Source organism: Sapajus apella, unplaced genomic scaffold, assembly GCF_009761245.1.
Source record: "Sapajus apella isolate SASKATOON/1434 unplaced genomic scaffold, GSC_monkey_1.0 scaffold53, whole genome shotgun sequence".
Lineage (NCBI taxonomy): Eukaryota > Metazoa > Chordata > Mammalia > Primates > Cebidae > Sapajus > Sapajus apella.
In genome coordinates, this window is record NW_022436993.1 from 7,516,520 (window position 1) to 7,536,299 (window position 19,780).

The 19,780-nt window shown below is 37.2% G+C and overlaps 1 protein-coding gene and 1 long non-coding RNA gene across 24 annotated transcripts in view; one reads left to right on the forward strand and one right to left on the reverse strand.

Annotated features, from left to right (window-relative positions):
* The window catches only part of NEBL (nebulette), a 690,461-nt gene that overhangs the window by 323,519 nt on the left and 347,162 nt on the right, over positions 1-19,780 (forward strand). For 9 of the 23 annotated variants that reach the window (XM_032244113.1, XM_032244114.1, XM_032244115.1 and 6 more), the window contains 11 exons: positions 82-192; positions 1,514-1,618; positions 3,880-3,972; positions 7,343-7,435; positions 8,095-8,187; positions 10,247-10,339; positions 12,329-12,421; positions 13,968-14,072; positions 15,085-15,256; positions 18,125-18,217; positions 19,364-19,513. In XM_032244113.1, the coding sequence (XP_032100004.1) occupies positions 82-192; positions 1,514-1,618; positions 3,880-3,972; positions 7,343-7,435; positions 8,095-8,187; positions 10,247-10,339; positions 12,329-12,421; positions 13,968-14,072; positions 15,085-15,256; positions 18,125-18,217; positions 19,364-19,513 (1,201 nt within the window). The remainder of the gene's footprint in view (positions 1-81; positions 193-1,513; positions 1,619-3,879; positions 3,973-7,342; positions 7,436-8,094; positions 8,188-10,246; positions 10,340-12,328; positions 12,422-13,967; positions 14,073-15,084; positions 15,257-18,124; positions 18,218-19,363; positions 19,514-19,780) is intronic. The other 14 variants (XR_004258432.1, XR_004258429.1, XR_004258430.1 and 11 more) reach the window with 10 other exon arrangements.
* LOC116527219 lies at positions 4,996-10,912 on the reverse strand. The gene is made up of 3 exons (XR_004258434.1): positions 10,825-10,912; positions 10,773-10,774; positions 4,996-5,030 (listed from the first exon to the last, which is right to left on the reverse strand). It is a non-coding gene; the product is annotated as an uncharacterized LOC116527219 (long non-coding RNA).

A 19,780-nucleotide genomic window follows, 5' to 3' on the forward strand; every position in this document is an offset into this window, starting at 1 on the left:
GCTTTGAGATTCAAACACATAAATTTCGACATTTCTATTAAAGCTTAAGCAAAACTCTAAGATTATTTTCTGTTCCATTAGAAACAATACAAAAAGGACTTAGAAAATGAAATTAAAGGGAAAGGAATGCAAGTGAGCATGGATATCCCAGATATCCTTCGAGCCAAGAGGACATCTGAAATCTATAGCCAGGTTGGTCAAGAATGAAGATGCTCAGAACTGTGTATTCCAGTGTCATATTGCCATGTGCTTTGTATGTCTCTATGAATGATATCTTTCTGAGGGCATTGCATTCAGGGTTAGTGTACTCTTTCACTAAAACCACTGGCCAAACTCGATTAACCTTACTAATTAATAGGACAGTTGTCATAGATTCAATTCAGTAGACATTATGGAAAGCTACAGCCTCTTTGTTGGGGCTCCTTGTTTTGAGTCCAAGGACATTAAAACTTTTTTTTTGTTTGTTTTGTTTGAGATGGAGATCTCACTCTTTCACCCAGGCTGGAATGCAGTGGCACCATTGTAGCTTGCTGCAACCTCAAACTCCTGGGCTGAGGCGTATCTTTCTGCCTCAGTGGGCATGAGCCATTGAGCCCAGCCTAAGAACATTTTAACCTTTTCTTTTTCGACCCCATTCCACTTGGCTTGAATGCTTTTTGCTCGTTCCACAGAGAAATAAATTACAAACAATTTGCCTTTTAACCATTTCATAATGAATATTAGTATTAAGATAGCTCCAGATAAAACTAACAGTGGCTCAAGCTGCACAAGGTATAAAGTTTAAGTAAAAATTGGGAACAGCTAAGTTTTCTCGGTGAAATTTAGATTTGTCAAATATACTAGTCCCATGTTCTGTAAACAAAACTGGATGTGGTAGAAGTAATAACCACAAAAAAAATTCATGGAAGAAGAATTTACTTATAAAATCTGATCTGGGCAAAAGCATTCATTAGCAAATAATACCTTTGCTATAACATTTACTAAAAAATAATGACTCCCAATAGGAAAAAAATAGCAGAAGGAATGAAAAAAATGAAGATTGTTATGAAAATTGACCATAGAATTAAATTTGATTAATGGAGTTTATGCAGAAAGGAATGTATAACAACATTTGGTGAAATTTGTTAAAATTCTGATTAAGACATAGGAAGGACATTAAGATATTGTCTGGGTTGTATTAGAGCTCATACTAGGTCGTTTAGTGGAGAGAAAAGTAAGATTTTAATCTCAACTTCAAAATATTGGCAACTTTCCCTTAACCAAATGTATCTTTACTTGAAGTAGGAAGCAAAGCATAAATCCAAAAGCTTTGTGGTATGGTAGAGATCAAAGAATGGTATCATTCTATCTCTACCTCTCTGCCTCTCTCTCTTTCTGTCTGCCTGCCCCCCCCCCCCCCCCTCCCCCCCTCTCTCTCTCTCTCTCTCTCTCTGTCGTCTCTCTGTCTCTCATGCGTGGATGCGTGCCCACATGCACACAATTTCAGATTTATATCAACTGTTTATATTTTTAGAGAAAGTATAAAGATGAAGCAGAGAAGATGCTTTCTCACTATTCTACAGTAGCAGATACTCCTGAAATTCAGAGAATTAAGACAACTCAACAGAACATTAGTGCAGTGAGTAGCCATTCTTTCTTTTCAGTTGCCTCCTTGAAATTTTGTTTTGTAAGAAATAGGTTTTTTTAATCATTGTCTGATTTTTTTTTTGCATTACTTGAATTTTCTGTCAAGTTGTATTATCTTTATTTCCTTAAAGTAATAAGAATACTGATAATTTTTACAAATTATCACTTATAATTGTTTTGGAATTACAAATTCAAGTTTTCCTCTTTGGTACAAATAACAGTTAATAACTAATTTTTAAAATTTAACACAGGAAAGAAGTCTTAGTCTTCTACACAGATTTTACTTTGACGATGAAAATAGTCATATGAAGTGACTTTATTCCTGATTATTGATTGTTTATAATGATATGATATCTAGGGATTTCCTCATTCTTAATACATTTCTAAACTTCTCTATGTTTATTTTGTGGAAGAGGAATTGCGTCAGTACTATTTTTTTGAACTTTTAAGTTCAGGAGCACATGAACAGGTTTTTACATAGGTAAACTTGTGTCATGGGGATTTGTTATACAGATTATTTTGTCACTCAGGTATTAAGCCTAGTACCTATTAGTTATTTTTTTCTGATCATCTCCCCTCCCCACAGCTCACCCTCTGATAGGCTTCTGTTTGTGTTGTTCCCCTCTAGGTGTCTATGTGTTCTCATCGTTTAGCTCCCACTTACAAGCGAGAACATGCAGTATTTGGTTTTCTCTTCCTGCATTAGTTTACTGAGTATAATAGCATCTAGCTCCATCATGTCCCTGCAAAGGCCGTGATCTCATTCTCTTTTATGGCTGCATAGTATTCCATGATGTATATGTACCACATTTTCTTTATCCAGTCTGTCATTGACGGGCATTTAGATTGATTCCATGTCTTTGCTATTGTAAATAGTGCATCAGCACTATTAATTAAGAGGCTGGGTCCATGATTATTAAATGTACAAACTTCTAAAATTGTGAAAATTGATCACACAACGAATATTTTAATGTAGAATTAGCTTAGTCATAATAGTTAAGTAAGCATCTCATCAAAATGTAAATTCTAATAAATATGAGGACTTCTGGAATATCTTCTACCTTCCAATTAGTTGGCAAGCGCCAGCTCTCAGGGTAGGCTGGTCAGCTGCCCACTAGGTATCCACAAGGATGGCCAGGCTGTGCTTAGAAATGGGAAAGTCTTGCTGGAAGGACCAGGAAAGGAGGCTGTGCAATTCCATAGTGTTCTAGAGTTCTAGCTTTTAAAAGGAAGAAAACATCTCTCCTACTGTGTTCTCCCACCAACGCAGGGGCCACTAGATTACCCAGTATCAAGAGAAGGAGTAATTTTGTCCTCCTTTGCTTTTCTTATAATTACTCTGTTTTTCTGCAGAGTACTCTTGTGTTTCTGTTCTGTTTTGGGTTTAGAAGGGGTAGATGTTAGTAGGGGTGGAAACACATGGGATAGAGATAACAAATGAAGATGAAGAAAATAGACTTGTAATTAACATTGATATTGATGATGAGCTAATATTTTCTTGGAAGAGAATGTGGGCATCCTTGTGTCTGGAGAATGGAAGTTGCCTAAAATGTCATGCTGTTTTTGAATTCAGTGATAACAGCTTAATGGGCTTTTGTAATATCTGCTTTGATTTTTCTCAAATACACATGTGAAATATATTTGAAGAAAGGAACTCTGGCTTGCCAATTGTATTATTTTATTTTATTTATTTTATTTTTTGAGTCTCACTCTGTTGCCTAGGCTGGTGTGCAGTGGTGTGATCTCGGCTCACTACAACCTCTGCCTCCGTGTTCAAGCGATTCTCTGCCTTAGCCTCCTGAGTAGCTGTGACTACACGCATGCACCACCACACCCCACTAATTTTTTTGTATTTTTAGTAGAGATGGGGTTTCACCATTTTGGCTAGGCTGGTCTCAAACTCCTGACCGCATGATCCACCTGCCTCAGCTTCCCAAAGTGCTAGGATTCCAGGCATGAGCCACTGTGCACGGCCGCCAATGTGTATTCTTAAAGCAAATAATCTGCAGTCAACCAGGGTAGCTGTCTAGCCCTAGAACAGGTAGTAGAGGGTTACTTGTAAGATTAGGGGTATAAACCCAAAGTTGGACATATATTACTGGATTATTTAATTGGTTCCTATAATGGCAGCACTCATAAATAGATGCAGTATTCGCATTATTATAAAACCTGCGAATTTGTCTTCCTAAGGAGTGGATCTAGGACTTGAATTCTGACAAGCTTGATTATTCTTTTCCTTTTCTTATAATAAAGGTATTTTATAAGAAAGAAGTAGGAGCTGGCACTGCAGTAAAAGATACCCCAGAGATTGAACGAGTGAAGAAAAATCAGCAGAATATTAGTTCAGTAAGTTATCTACAGCATTAGTTATCTTTTCTAAAAGCAAACAGAAACTATAGATAAATGCTTTTAGTTCTTTACTCAACTGATGGCTTTTTTAACTTTTATTCTTCAATTTATTGAAATGCTATTTCATCATAAATCAAAGATCTAACTTTCAGAACAAAAACTGTATCCTTGTTCCCCTGGACGCTGAAGCAGTGTTTCATTGTGATATATCACAGTGAAGTAGAGTAAGGTCATTTTAATGAAACCTAGGATTAGATTTCATCTCTTTGAAGAGAATTTTAACTCTATCAAATTTTGCATAGAAAGGATACATTTCAGTGCCTCTCTACAAGTTGGAAGAAAGAAATTTTCCCCTGATAGAATGATTAAAGGCCCCAGAATATTTATTTGGCAGCTTAAGCAAAGGTTTAGATTTGAAAAAGCAAATAGTACCAATTCGTTTTTAACCAATGTCAGTCACATCTCTAAGCTTTTTCTCAGACACACTTCTGCCCATTTCTGCTTTCCAGCCCCCTTTACCTTCTGCTTCTTCCAGCAAAAACAAAAACAAATGACACACCTGCACTGTAAATTGTAAAATAACCTGCTCTCCAATTACCTTTGGACTGGGGGAAGGGTCCTCTTCTGATAGAGGGTCCTTCTAACATTGAGGTGCCTAATGTTATGGCTAAAATTTTTTCCATTGAGTGTTTGACATTTGCAATGTATAATTGCTCTCCTTACCAATTAGATATTCTCCCATATATATTTTGTACATTTATTTTATTTTATTTTATTTTATTTTGAGACAGAGTCTTGCTTTGTTGCCTGGGCTGGAGTACAGTGGTGTAAGCTCAGCTCACTGCAACCTCTGCCTCATAGGTTCAAGAGATTCCTCTGCCTCAGTTTCCCAAGTAGCTGGGATTACAGGTGCACACCACCATGCCTGGCTATTTTTTTTTATTTTTAGTAGAGATGGGGTTTCACCATGTTGGCCAGGCTGCTCTCGAACACCTGACCTCAAGTGATCCTCCCGCATCAGCCTCCCAGAGTGCTGGGATTATAGGTGTGAGCTACTGGGCCTATCTAGTACATTTAGTTTCTTGTTGATGAAGTAAAAAGGATTCGTTCTTTATTTTATTTTTATTTTTTTTTTTGAGACGGAGTTTCACTCATGTTACCCAGGCTGGAGTGCAATGGCGCAATCTCGGCTCACCGCAACCTCCGCCTCCTGGGTTCAGGCAATTCTCCTGCCTCAGCCTTCTGAGTAGCTGGGATTACAGGCACGCACCACCATGCCCAGCTAATTTTTTGTATTTTTAGTAGAGACGGGGTTTCACCGTGTTGACCAGGATGGTCTCGATCTCTTGACCTCGTGATCCACCCGCCTCGGCCGTTCTTTAAATCCCTGTCTCTGACTTATCTGTTCATCTTCACCCTTGGAAAGAGTACCTTCCCTTTAAGTACTCTTAGCAGAATGGCATTGATTAGACTCATCTGTGGGTCACTTGGTCGTTATGCAGCATCCTGAGAATATCAGTGTAGGCCAGCATTTGTGAAGAAAGTGTAGGAGAGGTAAGAGAATGCATTAGTAAAGCATGCTTCAAAATGAAAGTATAAAAAGTCTGCAGAATATATGAGTGCAATAAAACCTTTGTAGCATGCATGGAGCTATCTCCTGAAGAAAGCGCAAAGAGGACCAAGGCTTAAGGTGTGGATGAGGGTGAATGAATGTGTTCTTCTGATCTTTCGTGGTGAGAGCCTGTGTCAGTCTGGTAGAGAAATTAGTTTGGGAGAGAAGTATGAAATGTTTGTTTCCTTCACTTTCCAATGATAATATTTAAAATGCACCCATCGATGTACTGTAACTTAATAGTATAAATATTCTGTAGTGTGTAATTCTATAGACTACAGTGAAATAGCTCTGCTGTATGGATTAGAGTCCCTTCGAAAAACAAAAATGTTCATCTTTAATCATGTTAAGCTTCTCACCAGAGAAAAATCCCACAAAGTATTACAGTATATCGTTTACTCTCTCAGCATCCCACAGCCTCTTCTAGCAAATAAATGCATAGTTCTGTATCTCCATGAGGTTGGGCCATAAACTCCTGCTTAGTATTCAAATGGAAAGTTGCCCTTTTAAGATTAGCTAGATCTGTCAAACCAAGATATGATTCTCTAACATTTAAAGATCTCGACATTTTCCACCTCCAGAGTACAAGCCTTTCAGGTGTTAGCTCTCTGTGTTAAGAACTATTTTTGAATTTTATTTAGAGGTAGCCTGTCTCGGTGAATGTGCAGTTTAACTGTTTTGGGTCTGGACTAATTTTGGCGTTGTTACTTATAGGAAATCCACAGATACTAAGATGCAGATATCTCAGATATTTAGGTATTGTTTCTTTATGACATTCTGCATGGATTTCAGCCTTAATCATTTGAAACATTACCAAGCGACTTCTGAAACATGTTTCATGTAGATTTAAATCTTTGCTTAATTTCAATACAGGCCTCGTAAGTTGAGCCTGTGCTTTCATATGTTTACATATATATGTATTCTTTTCCTCAAATCCAATCTTCCATGAATTCTAGACATATTAAAATACCAGCTGAAGTGACAGCATCACTAATCATTTTATAAGTCCAAAGAACTCTTTCTTGTCCCATGTGTGACTATGTGTTCGTATTACCATTTGCCTGATTGATATTCCTCTAAATAGATTTGAAGGGAGAGATTTTGTGTGAAGTAGAAGACAGGATAAAGGTGAGCTTTTCCTAATGTGATTGTGTGGATAACAGACACTTCTGACTTTCTGGCACTGACCTTGCTTATAGTCATGCAGAACCCAGTGGTCTATGCTTTTAGTACATTTCCTTCCATTTCCCTTTTTCTCTTCTTTTATTGTGCTGACTTAATTTTTTTCCTTATTCTAGATTATTTACGTGCTCTCAGTCAGACAAGCAATATTTCCCACACTCTGTGGCTAACTCATTTTGACTTTTGCCTTTAAATACATGTTAAATTTTAATTACCATGTTAATAGAAACTGCTTTTCAGATAGAAAATAATCACATTATTTAAGATAATTTACAGGGTTTTTTTCCTGCATATGCCTAATGATAAAATTTATTTTCATAGGCAACCTTTGCTTATTTTAATTAAAAAACTCCTATAGTGATGAACAGGTGAATAGATGTGGATTTATTTGTACCTTAGGAATAAGGAATCCTAAAAATATCAGATAAAATTAAGAATTGTGTCCCCAATGAAGGAAAAGTAATGTTGGAATTAATAAAATTCAATTATACAATAGTTAGAAATGAAGAATTCTCAATGATTTTAAAGCCTTGCATAGAATAAAGTTAACATTATATTCTTATAATTATGCAGGTGAAATACAAAGAAGAGATTAAACATGCAACAGCCATTTCTGATCCTCCAGAACTAAAGAGAGTCAAAGAAAACCAGAAGAACATCAGCAATGTGATCATATTTCTTAAGTATTTTTAAAAAATATTTTATTGTATTTCAACATATAATGATGGCATAAAACGAGTACAGGCGAAATCTCATCACAGTGAATCCCCATTGCAAGAGGATTGGTTCCTCTAGCATTTTACACAGCTTTATGCCCTCCGGGACACTTTAATCATTCTTACTGAGGAAGGGATTATTCATTATTACTCATAAGATCAAACTCAGAGAGGCCACCAATAAATAATACAATCTCAAGGAAAACAATGAAAGATGTGATTTAAAATATTTGATAAAAGTTGGGTGTAGTGGCTCACACCTGTAATCCCAGCACTTTGGGAGGCCCCAAGTTGGGAGGATGGCTTGAGCTTGGGAGGTTGAGGCTGCAGTGAGCTGTGATGATGCCATTGCACTCCAGCCTGGGCAACAGAGCAAGACCTTGTCTCAAATATAAAACAACAGCAGCAGCAAAACGATTTGACAAGGAAAAGACTGGCATTGCCAAGAAGATAAAATCTGTAAGCTGTATATATTTCACTTTGAAATCCTGATGATGATTTTACTAATAAATGTTCTGTGGTCATGTGACATTTAAAAAAACCTGTTCCATTGTTTTGGGATGCATTTATCTCCCATAATCTCTAACTGTCTTGCACCTTGTCTCTCAGCTCCAGTATAAAGAGCAAAACTACAAGGCCACTCCAGTAAGCATGACCCCAGAGATAGGGAGAGTGCGGCGGAACCAGGAGCAGCTGAGTGCGGCAAGTTGTTTCTGTTTCTTTTTATATTTTCTCAAACAGAACATACTTTTATTTAAAAATATTCCCTGCGGAAGGCCATTATCCTTAGCAAACTAACACAGAAATAGAAAACCAAATACTGCATAATGATGAGAGCTAAATGAGGAGAACACACGGACACAAAGAGGTGAATAACAGACACTGGGCCTGTTGGAAGGGAGAGAGTGGGAGGAGGGAGAGGATCAGGAAAAGTCACTATTGAGTACTGGCCTTAATGCTGGGGTGACAAAATACTCTGTACAACAAACTCGTGTAACACGAGTTCACCTGTGTAACAAACCTGCACATGTACCCCTGAACTTAAAAGTTTAAAGAATGAATTTGAACCACATGCAATTATATGGATGAATCATATAATATGAAAAAGTGAATTTCATGCAGCGTTAACTCTTTTGTAAAGTTCAACAACTGCAATATTAATGATGATGATAAATGGAGTATCTCCAGATTTAATGAAACTATGAAACTATCTAAAAATTAAAAAAGGAACAGCTTTACATCCTCTGCATTTTTGGATGGTCCTTTTCACATTTCCTTGTTGAAGGGCATGAACTGTGTGTCCAGGAAATTTGGGACTGTGTTGCTGTAACTTAGCTGTGTTTGCTTATTCAACAAATCTTCATTAAGATATCTTACCCAAATGTACTGGGCATTGTCCTGGTCATCTAGACACAAAGATGGATAAAACCCACTTGCTGTCCTCAAGGAACTCATAGTTCATTTGGGAAATCTCTTAAAAAAATGCCGTTAATGGAGAATGTGGAACTGATATCAATATGAAAAGGAAAAAAAAAAATATCTATTGGAACAGGGCGAAAGAAGACCTGGCTTGACTGGCTTTCTAAGATGTGGTGTCAAGTCAAAGAACCTTATAAGTTAAATGGAAAACATTTTTCAATCTTTCAATAAACTGTTGTGAATAAAGCAACAATAGTTAACAAGGCACCTCGGCTGTGTACTGGGCCCTGTGCTGATGTTCTGTGAAAACCAATGAGGTCAGCACTGTTTGTTTCTCTCGTTGGTAGATATGAGAAACTGAGTCTTGGGGAGGTCAGAGGACATGTTGTGTCCCCCCCCCACGCCCACCACCTCCAGCTAGTAAGGGCAGAGCTGAGATTGAAACATACTGAACATATTGTTGAACTTTCACCAATACAATCAAAAGCCTTCTTTTTCTAAAACAGGTACTTTTGAAAGACTTTGTAAGAGCAAGTTCTCCGGGGTGGAGATAATTAGGCTCCACACTGTTTATCCTCATAATATCCCTGGGAGGTGGTAGAAGTCAGAAAGCTTTAGCTTCTATAGAAGGCAGAAGCCCCAGGGTCAGAAAGAGAGTTAAAAGCCTTCCGGGGGCTGGGTGCCGTAGCTCTTGCCTGTAATCCCAGCACTTTGGGAGGCTGAGGCAGGTGGATCACCTGAGGTTAGGAGTTCAAGACCAGCCTGGCCAACATGGTGAAATCCCATCTTTACTAAAAATATAAAAAATTAGCTGACTGATGGTGGGTGCCTGTAATCCCAGCTGCTTGGGAGGCTGAGGCAGGAGAATTGCTTGAACCTGGGAGGTGGAGGTTGCAGCGAGCCAAGATTGCACTATTGCACTCCAGCCTGGGCAACAAGGGCGAAACTCCGTCTCAAAAAGAAAAAAAAAAATGGGGGTCCTTTTAGGCTGACAGGGAATGGACTTCACTAGAATTCTCTTGTAATAACTTTATTCTGGTGTTTCTTTTAAAGCATGTTACCTTATGATTCCATTATTTTTATTTGTGGAATTTATGCTTAATTTTGATATTGAAGAGGAAAGCGTTTATTGAACACTCCTATTTAAACAGCACCACTAACAGCTTGTGGTTGCTAAGCCAGTCCCATTGGAATGTGGGCGTAGATGTAAACATGAAGGTTGATGTAATCAACTGTGACAAAAAATATGTAAAATATATTGTTAACTTTGAGCCTCTTCCTCTGTGGCGTTTTAGTGGAGCCCATTCTGCTCTCTGTTAAAGTTCTTATTTATCCTTCATAGGTAAAGTACAAGGGAGAACTTCAACGGGGAACTGCAATTTCTGATCCACCAGAGCTGAAGAGGGCGAAAGAAAACCAGAAAAACATCAGCAATGTGTGATCATCTTTGTAATTTTTTTCTTACGCTGTCAAATGTATTGTCCCTGTGTGAACAAGGGGATCGTATTTACCGAATTTTCATAACCTTGAGCTGATATCCTGTTCTCATTTGACTAACAACTTACTTGAAAGGTTTCAGGAACTTCGGTATTGGGGGTACAGTCAGGTGTTCCCCACCTCAGTGTTCCCATGACTCACCAGGATGACTTCTTTTTTCTTTTTTTGAGATAGGGTCTTGCTTTCTCACCCAGGCTGTATTTAGCGGCACAATTTGACTCACTGTAACCTTCGCCTCCTGGGTTCAAGTGATCCTCCCACCTTAGCCTCCCAACTAGCTAGGATTACAGGCACATGTCCCCACACCTGGCTAATTTTTGTATTTTTTGGAGAGACGGGGTTTCACTGTGTTGCTCAGGCTGGTCTGAAACTCCTGAGCTCACGCTTTCCACCCATCTTGGCTTCCCAAAGTGCTGGGATTACAGCCCACGGTGACTTTTTTTGACAGGTGGTTGTGTATCCCTTCTATCTTGTTATCTAGCCGATGGGTGATGTGGTCCCCCCAAGGTCCACAGTTGTAGCTTCTGGCATCTTGGCCCTGCAATCAAACCTTTTCCCTCCCTTTTCTGTCTGTATGCGTTTTTGTTATTGTACTTCCTCCCAGCCCTACCTTCCACTCCCCACAATTATGACTCCATTTTTAGGCAACATCTAGGAAGAAATGATAATGTTTGCATGGCTGAATAGGTTATATGGGACAGGACCATTTTGGGGGCACTTAATAACGGGCTGGCAGTTTTTACCTAGATAACAACTTGTGGCCTGCTCCAATTTCCTGTTGTTGATATAATTCATGGTTGCAGTTCACGGAGAAAATCCTCTTTTAAAGTCATTAACATATAGATTGTGTTCTTTGGAAGAGGAAATTTGGAAATCTATTACCTTCAAAGAAATCTTTTATTCTTCACACCTTTAAAGTCGTTTAACCAGTTTATAATGCAAAGGCAGGGAATTGTTTGACACTTTTCCTAACAACTTTATTTTAGAGAAGTAGAGGCTCTTTCTCCCATATATTTAGAGTCACACTTGATGTGACTCCATTACTCTCAAAAAGGAACATGGTTATTGAGACAAGGAATGGACCAGTAAGTAGCATGCTGACTTTTTTTTTTTTTTTCATAGAGAGAAAATGTTTAATACTATCTCTTAAAAATGTTTTGCCAGGAATGTTCATGAGTTGGAACAATAATCAGTTGGGTATTGATTTCAGATAAAAAATATTCATGCTGACTTTTTAAAGGATGCCCACAGTCATCTATTTAAACACATCTTTACAAAAATTCTGCCACAGTTAATTCCTAAGAAACCATGACCATATAGTACCATCTATGGTGAATACTTTTAAGTAATATCCACGAAGACATTTATTCTCATTTTCTTTTGTGATTAAAGACTTAATGTAACTTTACTGATGGTATGCCTATATATTTGAGTACATCCACAGTGATTTGGACACATGTACTCTTTTATGGGAGGAAATGAAATAGATTGATTTAAGATGCCAGCATTTTAAATACGACTCGACCTCTGAAATATCATCATTTTTTGTAGTTTCCTACAAAAGTTTCTTGGTTAATGCATTAAACTAAATACTATGAGCCAGGCACAGTGCCTGTGGATTGTCATCCCAGCACTTTGAGAGGCTGAAGTGGGTGGATCACTTGAGCCCAGGAGTTTCAGATCAGTTTGGACAACATGGCGAAAGTCAGTCTCTACAAAAATACAAAAATTAGCCAGGCAATCTCAGCTACCTCGGAGGCTGAGGTGGGAGGATTGCCTGGGCCTGGGAGGTCAAGGCTGTGGTGAGGAGAGATTGCACCACTGCAGTTCATCCTGGGTGACAGAGCAAGACCCTGTCTTAAATAAATAAGTCTCTTAGTTGAATTGATTCCCAGTATTCTATTTTTTTTGTTCTCTGAAATGATAGGTTTATTACAAAGGTCAGCTGGGAAGAGCTACTGCTTTAAGTGTAACCCCTGAAATGGAAAGAGTGAAGAAGAATCAAGAAAATATTAGCTCGGCAAGTGGTTTTCTTCATTTTAGACTATCACAAAGGATATGTCTTTTATTATTTACTTGCGGTCTTCTTTTGCTTGTGAAAAGAAACTTTATTTTCAAGAAACATCTGTGGTATGTCCAATAAATACATTTGTTATTTCAGATGACGTCCAAAAGCTGCCGCTGCGTACATTTACATTATCTTGCAACTCTTTGGTATTTCCAGATGTGACCAAGAGTTACATTCAAAGTTTTGTTTAGAATTGTTTGTGTAAACAACGATTTATGCTGTTTTAGCCAGTGTCTTTGAAAGGGATAAAGCCTTTGATGTGTGCATTAAATAATTGTCGTTTTACTGCAATATTTCGATGAATATGGATTGTTAAATGCTGTCTGCAAAACTGAATAGGAGGTGAATACTTTTACTAAAGACTTAGAGAAAAAAATCCTTAAATACATTTAAAGTAGAATTTAGTTGCTCATTAAAGTCCAGTGGTGCATATTAGTATCTTATTTGAATATTGTGCTTCCTCTTAGTGAATATCAGGGCTTCAGTTCTGAATTGTACATAATGCCCTCAGGTCCACCATAAGTGGTATCCAAATCTTACACCTAATCAGTTTCATAAATGGCAATGTTCTGTTGGGCAGCTGTCAAGAACACAGGCCCTTTCCTTAGCACACCTTGAATAGCTGTTTGCCTGAGAATCAGCATTTGGGCTTTGTAATTTACAGCTTCCTAGTGGCATTTCGGTCCAGAGATGCTGTATGTATTTAACATAAATTTCTTTTAAGTTGTGGCTGCTTAAAAGAACAACTAATTTTGTTCCTCATTGCTTCTTACTCTCTAAGCAGAGAAGAAATGAAAAGAAATAGAGAGTAGCTTGTATGTATTTTCCAACATTGTTATGGTAGAAAATGGGGAAATTTAGAAACAAAATAACTTTGGGTTCTGTTTAATAGTTTTGGATTTTCTCTGTTTAACTTAAATATGATGACCAGGTGTGTGTGTGTGTGTGTGTTTGAGACACAGTCTTTGCTGGAGGCTGGAGTGCATTAGCACAATCAGCTCATTGCAGTTTTGAATTTTTGGGCTCAAGCAGCTGTCCTGTCTTAACCTCTCTAGTAGCTTGGACTACAGGCACAAGCCCAACTAATTTTTTAGAAAATTTTTACTTGTAGAGATGGGGAATCTCACTGTGCCTCCCAGACTGGTCTCAAGCCCCAGGCCTTGAGTGATCCTCCCACCTTAGTTTTCCAGAGTTCTGTAATTACAGGCATGAGCCACTGGGCCTGATCAGTTTTACAGATTAGATAGTTAGTTACGCTTGATCATTCACACATTTGTTTTTAGTTGATAGATTTAGGTCATTTTGCAATAGGTGTTAAAGGAGATCTTTGAATGTAAAAATTTAGATTGCTATTCTGGAACAAAATTTAATTCACTGAAAAAGTTACCTGGAAAATAATTTCAAATATGTTGCATATGTTTCACTCATTCGTACAGCTTAAAAAAGTTATATCATGTGTTTTCTTTTCATTGTCTTACGTCTACTATTTCCTTTGCAGGTAAAATATACCCAGGACCATAAACAGATGAAAGGTAGACCAAGTCAGATTTTAGATACACCTGCCATGAGACATGTTAAGGAAGCACAAAATCGTATTTCAATGGTAGGGTACAACCAGATCATTCTTCTCATGACTAAAACATGCTAAGGAATGGCCGGACCAAGTGAACTGATGGCATTACTTCACTATTAATCTGATAACTAACAAAGCATGGAAACGTGGTTGGCCTGACCTTTGTGTGTGTAGGGGGGTGTTGCATTTCTAATCACACTGAAATGTAATGGAAATATTTGGTCTAATAAAATCATTTTTCTCAGTGACTTTTTCTGGTGTGTCTTTGTTTCTAATGTGAGTATTATAAACACATCGTGTGAAAGACCTTTGTGTAGACTTCTTTCCATTTAATTTTAGACGGAATTTGTTCTGTTTGCATGTCATAAAGAATATGAAAAAAAGTGTGTTTTTAAAAGTGTGTTTTTAAAAATGTGTGTTTTTAAATTACATTATTGGATGTAATTTACCTACCATAAAGTTTGCCCATTTAAAGTGTTCAATTCAGTGGTTTCTAGTATAATTTACAGTTATACAACTATCTCCTGGTCCTAATTTCAGGATGTGAAAAAAGTATATTTTGAAATATAAGTTTTGTAATTAAATTAAAAATTGTATATATCATAACCTATAAAATTTTAAACTAATTTTACATAATGCCATTTTCATGAACGATTGTCTGGAGATAGATATTACTTTATTGCATATTGAAGGTTAAGGGATAGGAAATTTAATTTATACTTAAGTTCGTATATTTTAGGTAGTAACCAGGATTTGAGAATATGTATCTTTTACAACCTCTCACTGATAATATATATAGTTTTGTATATAATTTAAAATAGATACGAGCTATAATGATTAAAAACATTGTGAAAATATCAGCATTTGATTTCCAGTACTAAGAAACTGAAGCTTCAGACTGTGGTTTTGGAATATTTGGAAAAGATACATACATGTAGAAAATCTGCATGCAGCCAGTGCAGTGTGCACCTGTCATTTAATGAGAATGTTATGAGATAGGTGACTATCAGCAAATTTCAGCATGATGATTTTTCCTCTTCAGGTAAAATACCATGAAGATTTTGAAAAGACAAAGGGAAGAGGCTTTACTCCTGTTGTGGACGATCCTGTGACGGAGAGAGTGAGGAAGAACACGCAGGTGGTCAGTGATGCTGCCTATAAGGGGGTCCACCCTCACATCGTGGAGATGGACAGGAGACCTGGAATCATTGTTGGTAAGCCGACGGTCTTTCTCGGCCGATGTGTGTGGCCAAAAAGATCGTGCTTGCTCTAGCTTCAGAATTACCCTCTTTAGTCATCTGACTCCTCATCACATGTTGGGTGTGGTATCCAATTTAAAACAGACCACAGGTAAGGTATTTTGTATAATGTGGAATGGGATTTCTGGCATTTATCAGGTATCATCTCAAGTCTTTTCTAGCATTGGAAGTTCTGCCTTTAATACCTTGCTAGTCTTAAGAATGTCCCTCCTTGTTAAGCAAAGAAGCAGCAGAGATGTGAGTGATAACAATGGTTGAACAATTATTTTGTTTTTCTTTAGCCCGTGTGCTTGGCCAATGTGTCGTTCTGCTGACATCATGTGCATGAGTGGCAGAAATAACCATATTGCGTCTAGGTCCTTTTATCACAAATAGACATGCCAGGGGCATTCTGATGGTATTCCATAATAGTAATAGCTCACTTAAAAAATATTATTTCTGGGTTGGAATAGTTGAGAGCCATCTGAAAGTCTTGTAATTAAGAGAGCAAACTTTTATTCCGGCTGTTTATTATAGTTAGGGGAAGTTGTAGAAGGATGTTTGTTGAATGGTGGTTGAGATACCAGAAAAGATCACACTGAAGTATAATGCAGGGCTAGGAGGGATTGTTATTGATTTTTCAGTCTATATCAACAACTCAAGACTATTGTCTCCTTCAGAGCAGTTAACCTCTGAATTATGTAGTATAGTTATAGCTTGAAGAATATTTTTAGTATATGCCACGCAGTAATCTCAGTGTTAGGTTTTCTTCATCTTTAAAAGTAGGAGCTTATTTTTTGATAGTTGTGAAAGGCCATTTAGAGGTAAGTTACGTGGGGAAAGTGTAAATTTGACAAGGTAATATCTTTACAAAACCAGGGTACTAAAGTCAGAGCTTAGATGGTTATACTAAAGTGACTCTGAAAGTACTTTCCGAAGAAGGATTCCAAATATTTTTGTAGGTAATGGATAACTTTGCTGATCTGCCTGAGTTGATTACTTAAAAGGATCACATTAAGTTGGATGGTTGAGTTGTGATGTTTTCATTAAATGTGACACGAAACTAGAGTTTCATTGCTTTGTGCTAAATGGATGGAACTATCTTAAGGGATAGGGCAGGGGTTCTGATTCATCTCATTTAGGGTGGAACTGCTCAAGTCTGTACAGCTTACCTCAGGTCCTGCACACATCAGAGGCCAGGAATGATGGTGAGGTCGTTGCTAAAAACCATGAAACTGTCTAGACCTTGAGCTCTGAGAAATCAGTACTCAAAACCATTGAGGCTGAAATTATGATTTATTTTTAATTATACTTTAGGTTCTGGGGTACTTGTGCAGATCATGCAGGATTGTTGCATAGGTACACACATGGCAATGTGGTTTCCTGCCTCCATCCCCCCGTCACCTACATCTGGCATTCTCTCCATGTTATCCCTCCCTGATCTCCCCACTGTCCCCCGCTGTCCTTCCCTTGGCCCCCCACAACAGACCCCAGTGTGTGGTGTTCACCTCCCTGTGTCCCTGTGTTCTCATTGTTCAACACCTGCCTTTGAGTGAGAACACGATTGTTTTTTAAAATATGTGTAACTCTAAGTTATTTACTTGGCAATGCAGAAGTGGGCTTATTTATTCTTATTGGGAAGAACTGTTTTCCATTGAAGACTTGCCATCATTTTGTTCATAAAATAAAGTACATTTGGCCAACATTAAACTTTCCAATGAGCCAGCTTCTGTATCAGGCATGAAAATAAACATTGAGAGATTTTCTGAGTAATTCAGATTAAGCCAATTTGCGCTGCTCCTATTTTTGTTGGAGGCTCTGCTACTTCTTATGAGCTGTGTAACCTTGGCCAAGCTACTCAGTTTCTCTGTGCCTTAATTTCCTCATCTACAAATTGAGGATAAGTAAGAAACTTAAATTAATAGGTGGTAAATGAGAATTGTGCCTGGCATATGGTCAACACTACATAATATTAATTAAAAACAGATGAGCAAATTTCCAGTTCCATTTTACAAATTGTTTTTGCTCTAGCTCCATTTCTGCCCTATGTCCATAGCTAGGTTCTTATTTTCGAGTTGTTGGTACAGCAATAAACAGCTCATTTTAAGACCTGATGTTCTTTAGTTGTAGAGACTGATGAATTCAGAAGTTATTAAAAGAGGAGGAGAACAAAGTGGTTTGCATGGTCTGATCACTGACTATAGCAGGGGTCCATTGACAGCAGGAAGCTGATATTATTTCTCTTTTCATTCATATTTCCTTGCTGTGTGCCTTGCTTATAACACTTTTTAAATAAATGTATCTTATTGGATACACTTAGTTTGCACTCACAGAGTCAGAGTGAAAACCAGACTTGCCACCACTCCACATTTAAAATACTTATTTTTTTTATAGGAAGGGAGGTTTTCTGTTCAGTTTTTTAAACATAAACTTCTCAATTGTTTCCTATGAATTATTCACAAGTCCTGAATCAGAAACTATAATCAAACATTTTGCCTGTTTCAGCCTGTGGAGAGCAAGCGTGCTTGGGGATTCAGGGGGTGCTGTGGGGGATCACCTGCTGCTGCTTCAGCAAGGTCTGGCAGGACAGCTCAATGAATAGACCAGGCAACTTCAATTTGATTATAAAGATTTCTTAACAGATACTTGTGAAAGCAAGTATACTTTCATTCTCTTCTGAGGTCAGCAGCACTGTGAGTTTGCTAGTCATGTTTTCTTTTTATATCCATTCCTTTGCAAACTTTGGCTTCCCTCTTTACGGTACTGGCTTATTTTTTTTTTAATTAATTAATTATTTATTTAATTCCTTCTTGATGAATGTTGATTTCTTCCTTTTGGCAAAAGACCTCAAAGTTTGGCGCACAGACCCTGGCTCCATCTTCGACCTTGATCCCCTGGAAGACAATATTCAGTCTAGAAGTCTACATATGCTCTCTGGTATTGCTCACTTTTTAGTTCCTCCCATTTATATGGTTTTTTCCCAAAATTGAAGCCACTATGAACTATAGAGGTTCATTGTGCTGTGAAATAGAAATTTTAAAGCTGAGAATTTGGGAAACCAAAAAAAAAAGGCTCTGTTACTTTTAAATACAATTAATCATTTATGGAAAAAAAAACTTGCAAAAGAACTTTTTAATATATACTAATTAGTCTGTCCTAGATTCATTTAAATAAGCTTTTTATTAATAAGAATGCTTTTATAGAATTTCTGGGTTTACAAATGCAGTTACTCGGAATGCACTAAACTGTTGAGACAAAAGGGAGATTTGTTTCATGAAGTACTGTTACAGTATTTTAAAGGTAGATTTAAAGAATTATATATAGAACAGTTGAAAGGTTTTCTATAGGGCATCATAAATGTTTTAAAATAAATTTTCAAGTATCCTTAAAGTTTTCTTTGAGATTTTATGTAATATAAAATGAATAGTTTACATAGGAAGCATAGTTGACTTTTAACTTGCAAGTTCATAATCAAAGGCAAAAAAATGAATAGCTGGGGTATGAACGATAGCTTGATTTGACATTTCAAATTTTCTCTGACAGTTACACAGTTATGTTAAACAATAGATAGCTGTGTCATTTAGATCTGCCTCTAACCCCTGATTTCTACTCTTTATTTAGTTGTTGATGTTAATAAGATCGAATACCCAAGGCAAAGTAGGAATTCTAGTACTTTTATAGTCAATTTCATTCATCTGTTTAGCCAAATGGTGTCATTTGTTTTTCTAAAGATAAAGAAAAGGCAACAAACACTGTATACCTCGTGATAGTTTAAAGGAAAACCAGAGATTACGATTAACAGAAATTTATTAGTTTATCAATGTTTTCTTAGTCCTTGTCAATTTTCTCTCCCTTATTTGTCCTTTAAAATTGAGACTTAAAGAAGCATAAAATGTCAGTTAAGTCATTCCTGTAGTTGATGCAAGGCGTGCTGAGGTTTGGGAATAGGTGCCTAGAACTGAGATTTTGAATTATTCTTTACTAAGAGATTGTTTTTCTTCTCTGTTAAGCTTTTAAGTAATTTTTTTGTTGATTTTGCTTTTCAAGTCAATCACAGGCGTAAATATTTTCCCTCCAATATAGAAAAGGCAAGTCACTGTAGGCGACATTGGTCTCGATCTCATTCCAGCAGTACTTTTGGTACAGGTCTGGGAGACGACAGGTCAGAAGTCTCCGAGATTTACCCTAGCTTTTCATGCTGCAGTGAAATAACACGACCGTCTGATGAAGGAGGTATCAAACAACATTCACCGCTCACAAAGAAAATGGATTCACTTTTTAAGTGTGTCACAAGATTGTCTTTAACATTCTCTTCACCTCTCTTCACCTTTGCATGAACATCTAGCCTGGGTGTGTTTGAGAATTTAAAATTAAGTTCAGAAAGTTAATAGTCCTTTTTTTTTTTTTTAAAGAAAAAAAAAAACGCTACTAATTTGCATTTCTGCATGTTATTTTTTCTCGTCTTCACTATATCACAGCAGTGGATTTGTCATGACAAAA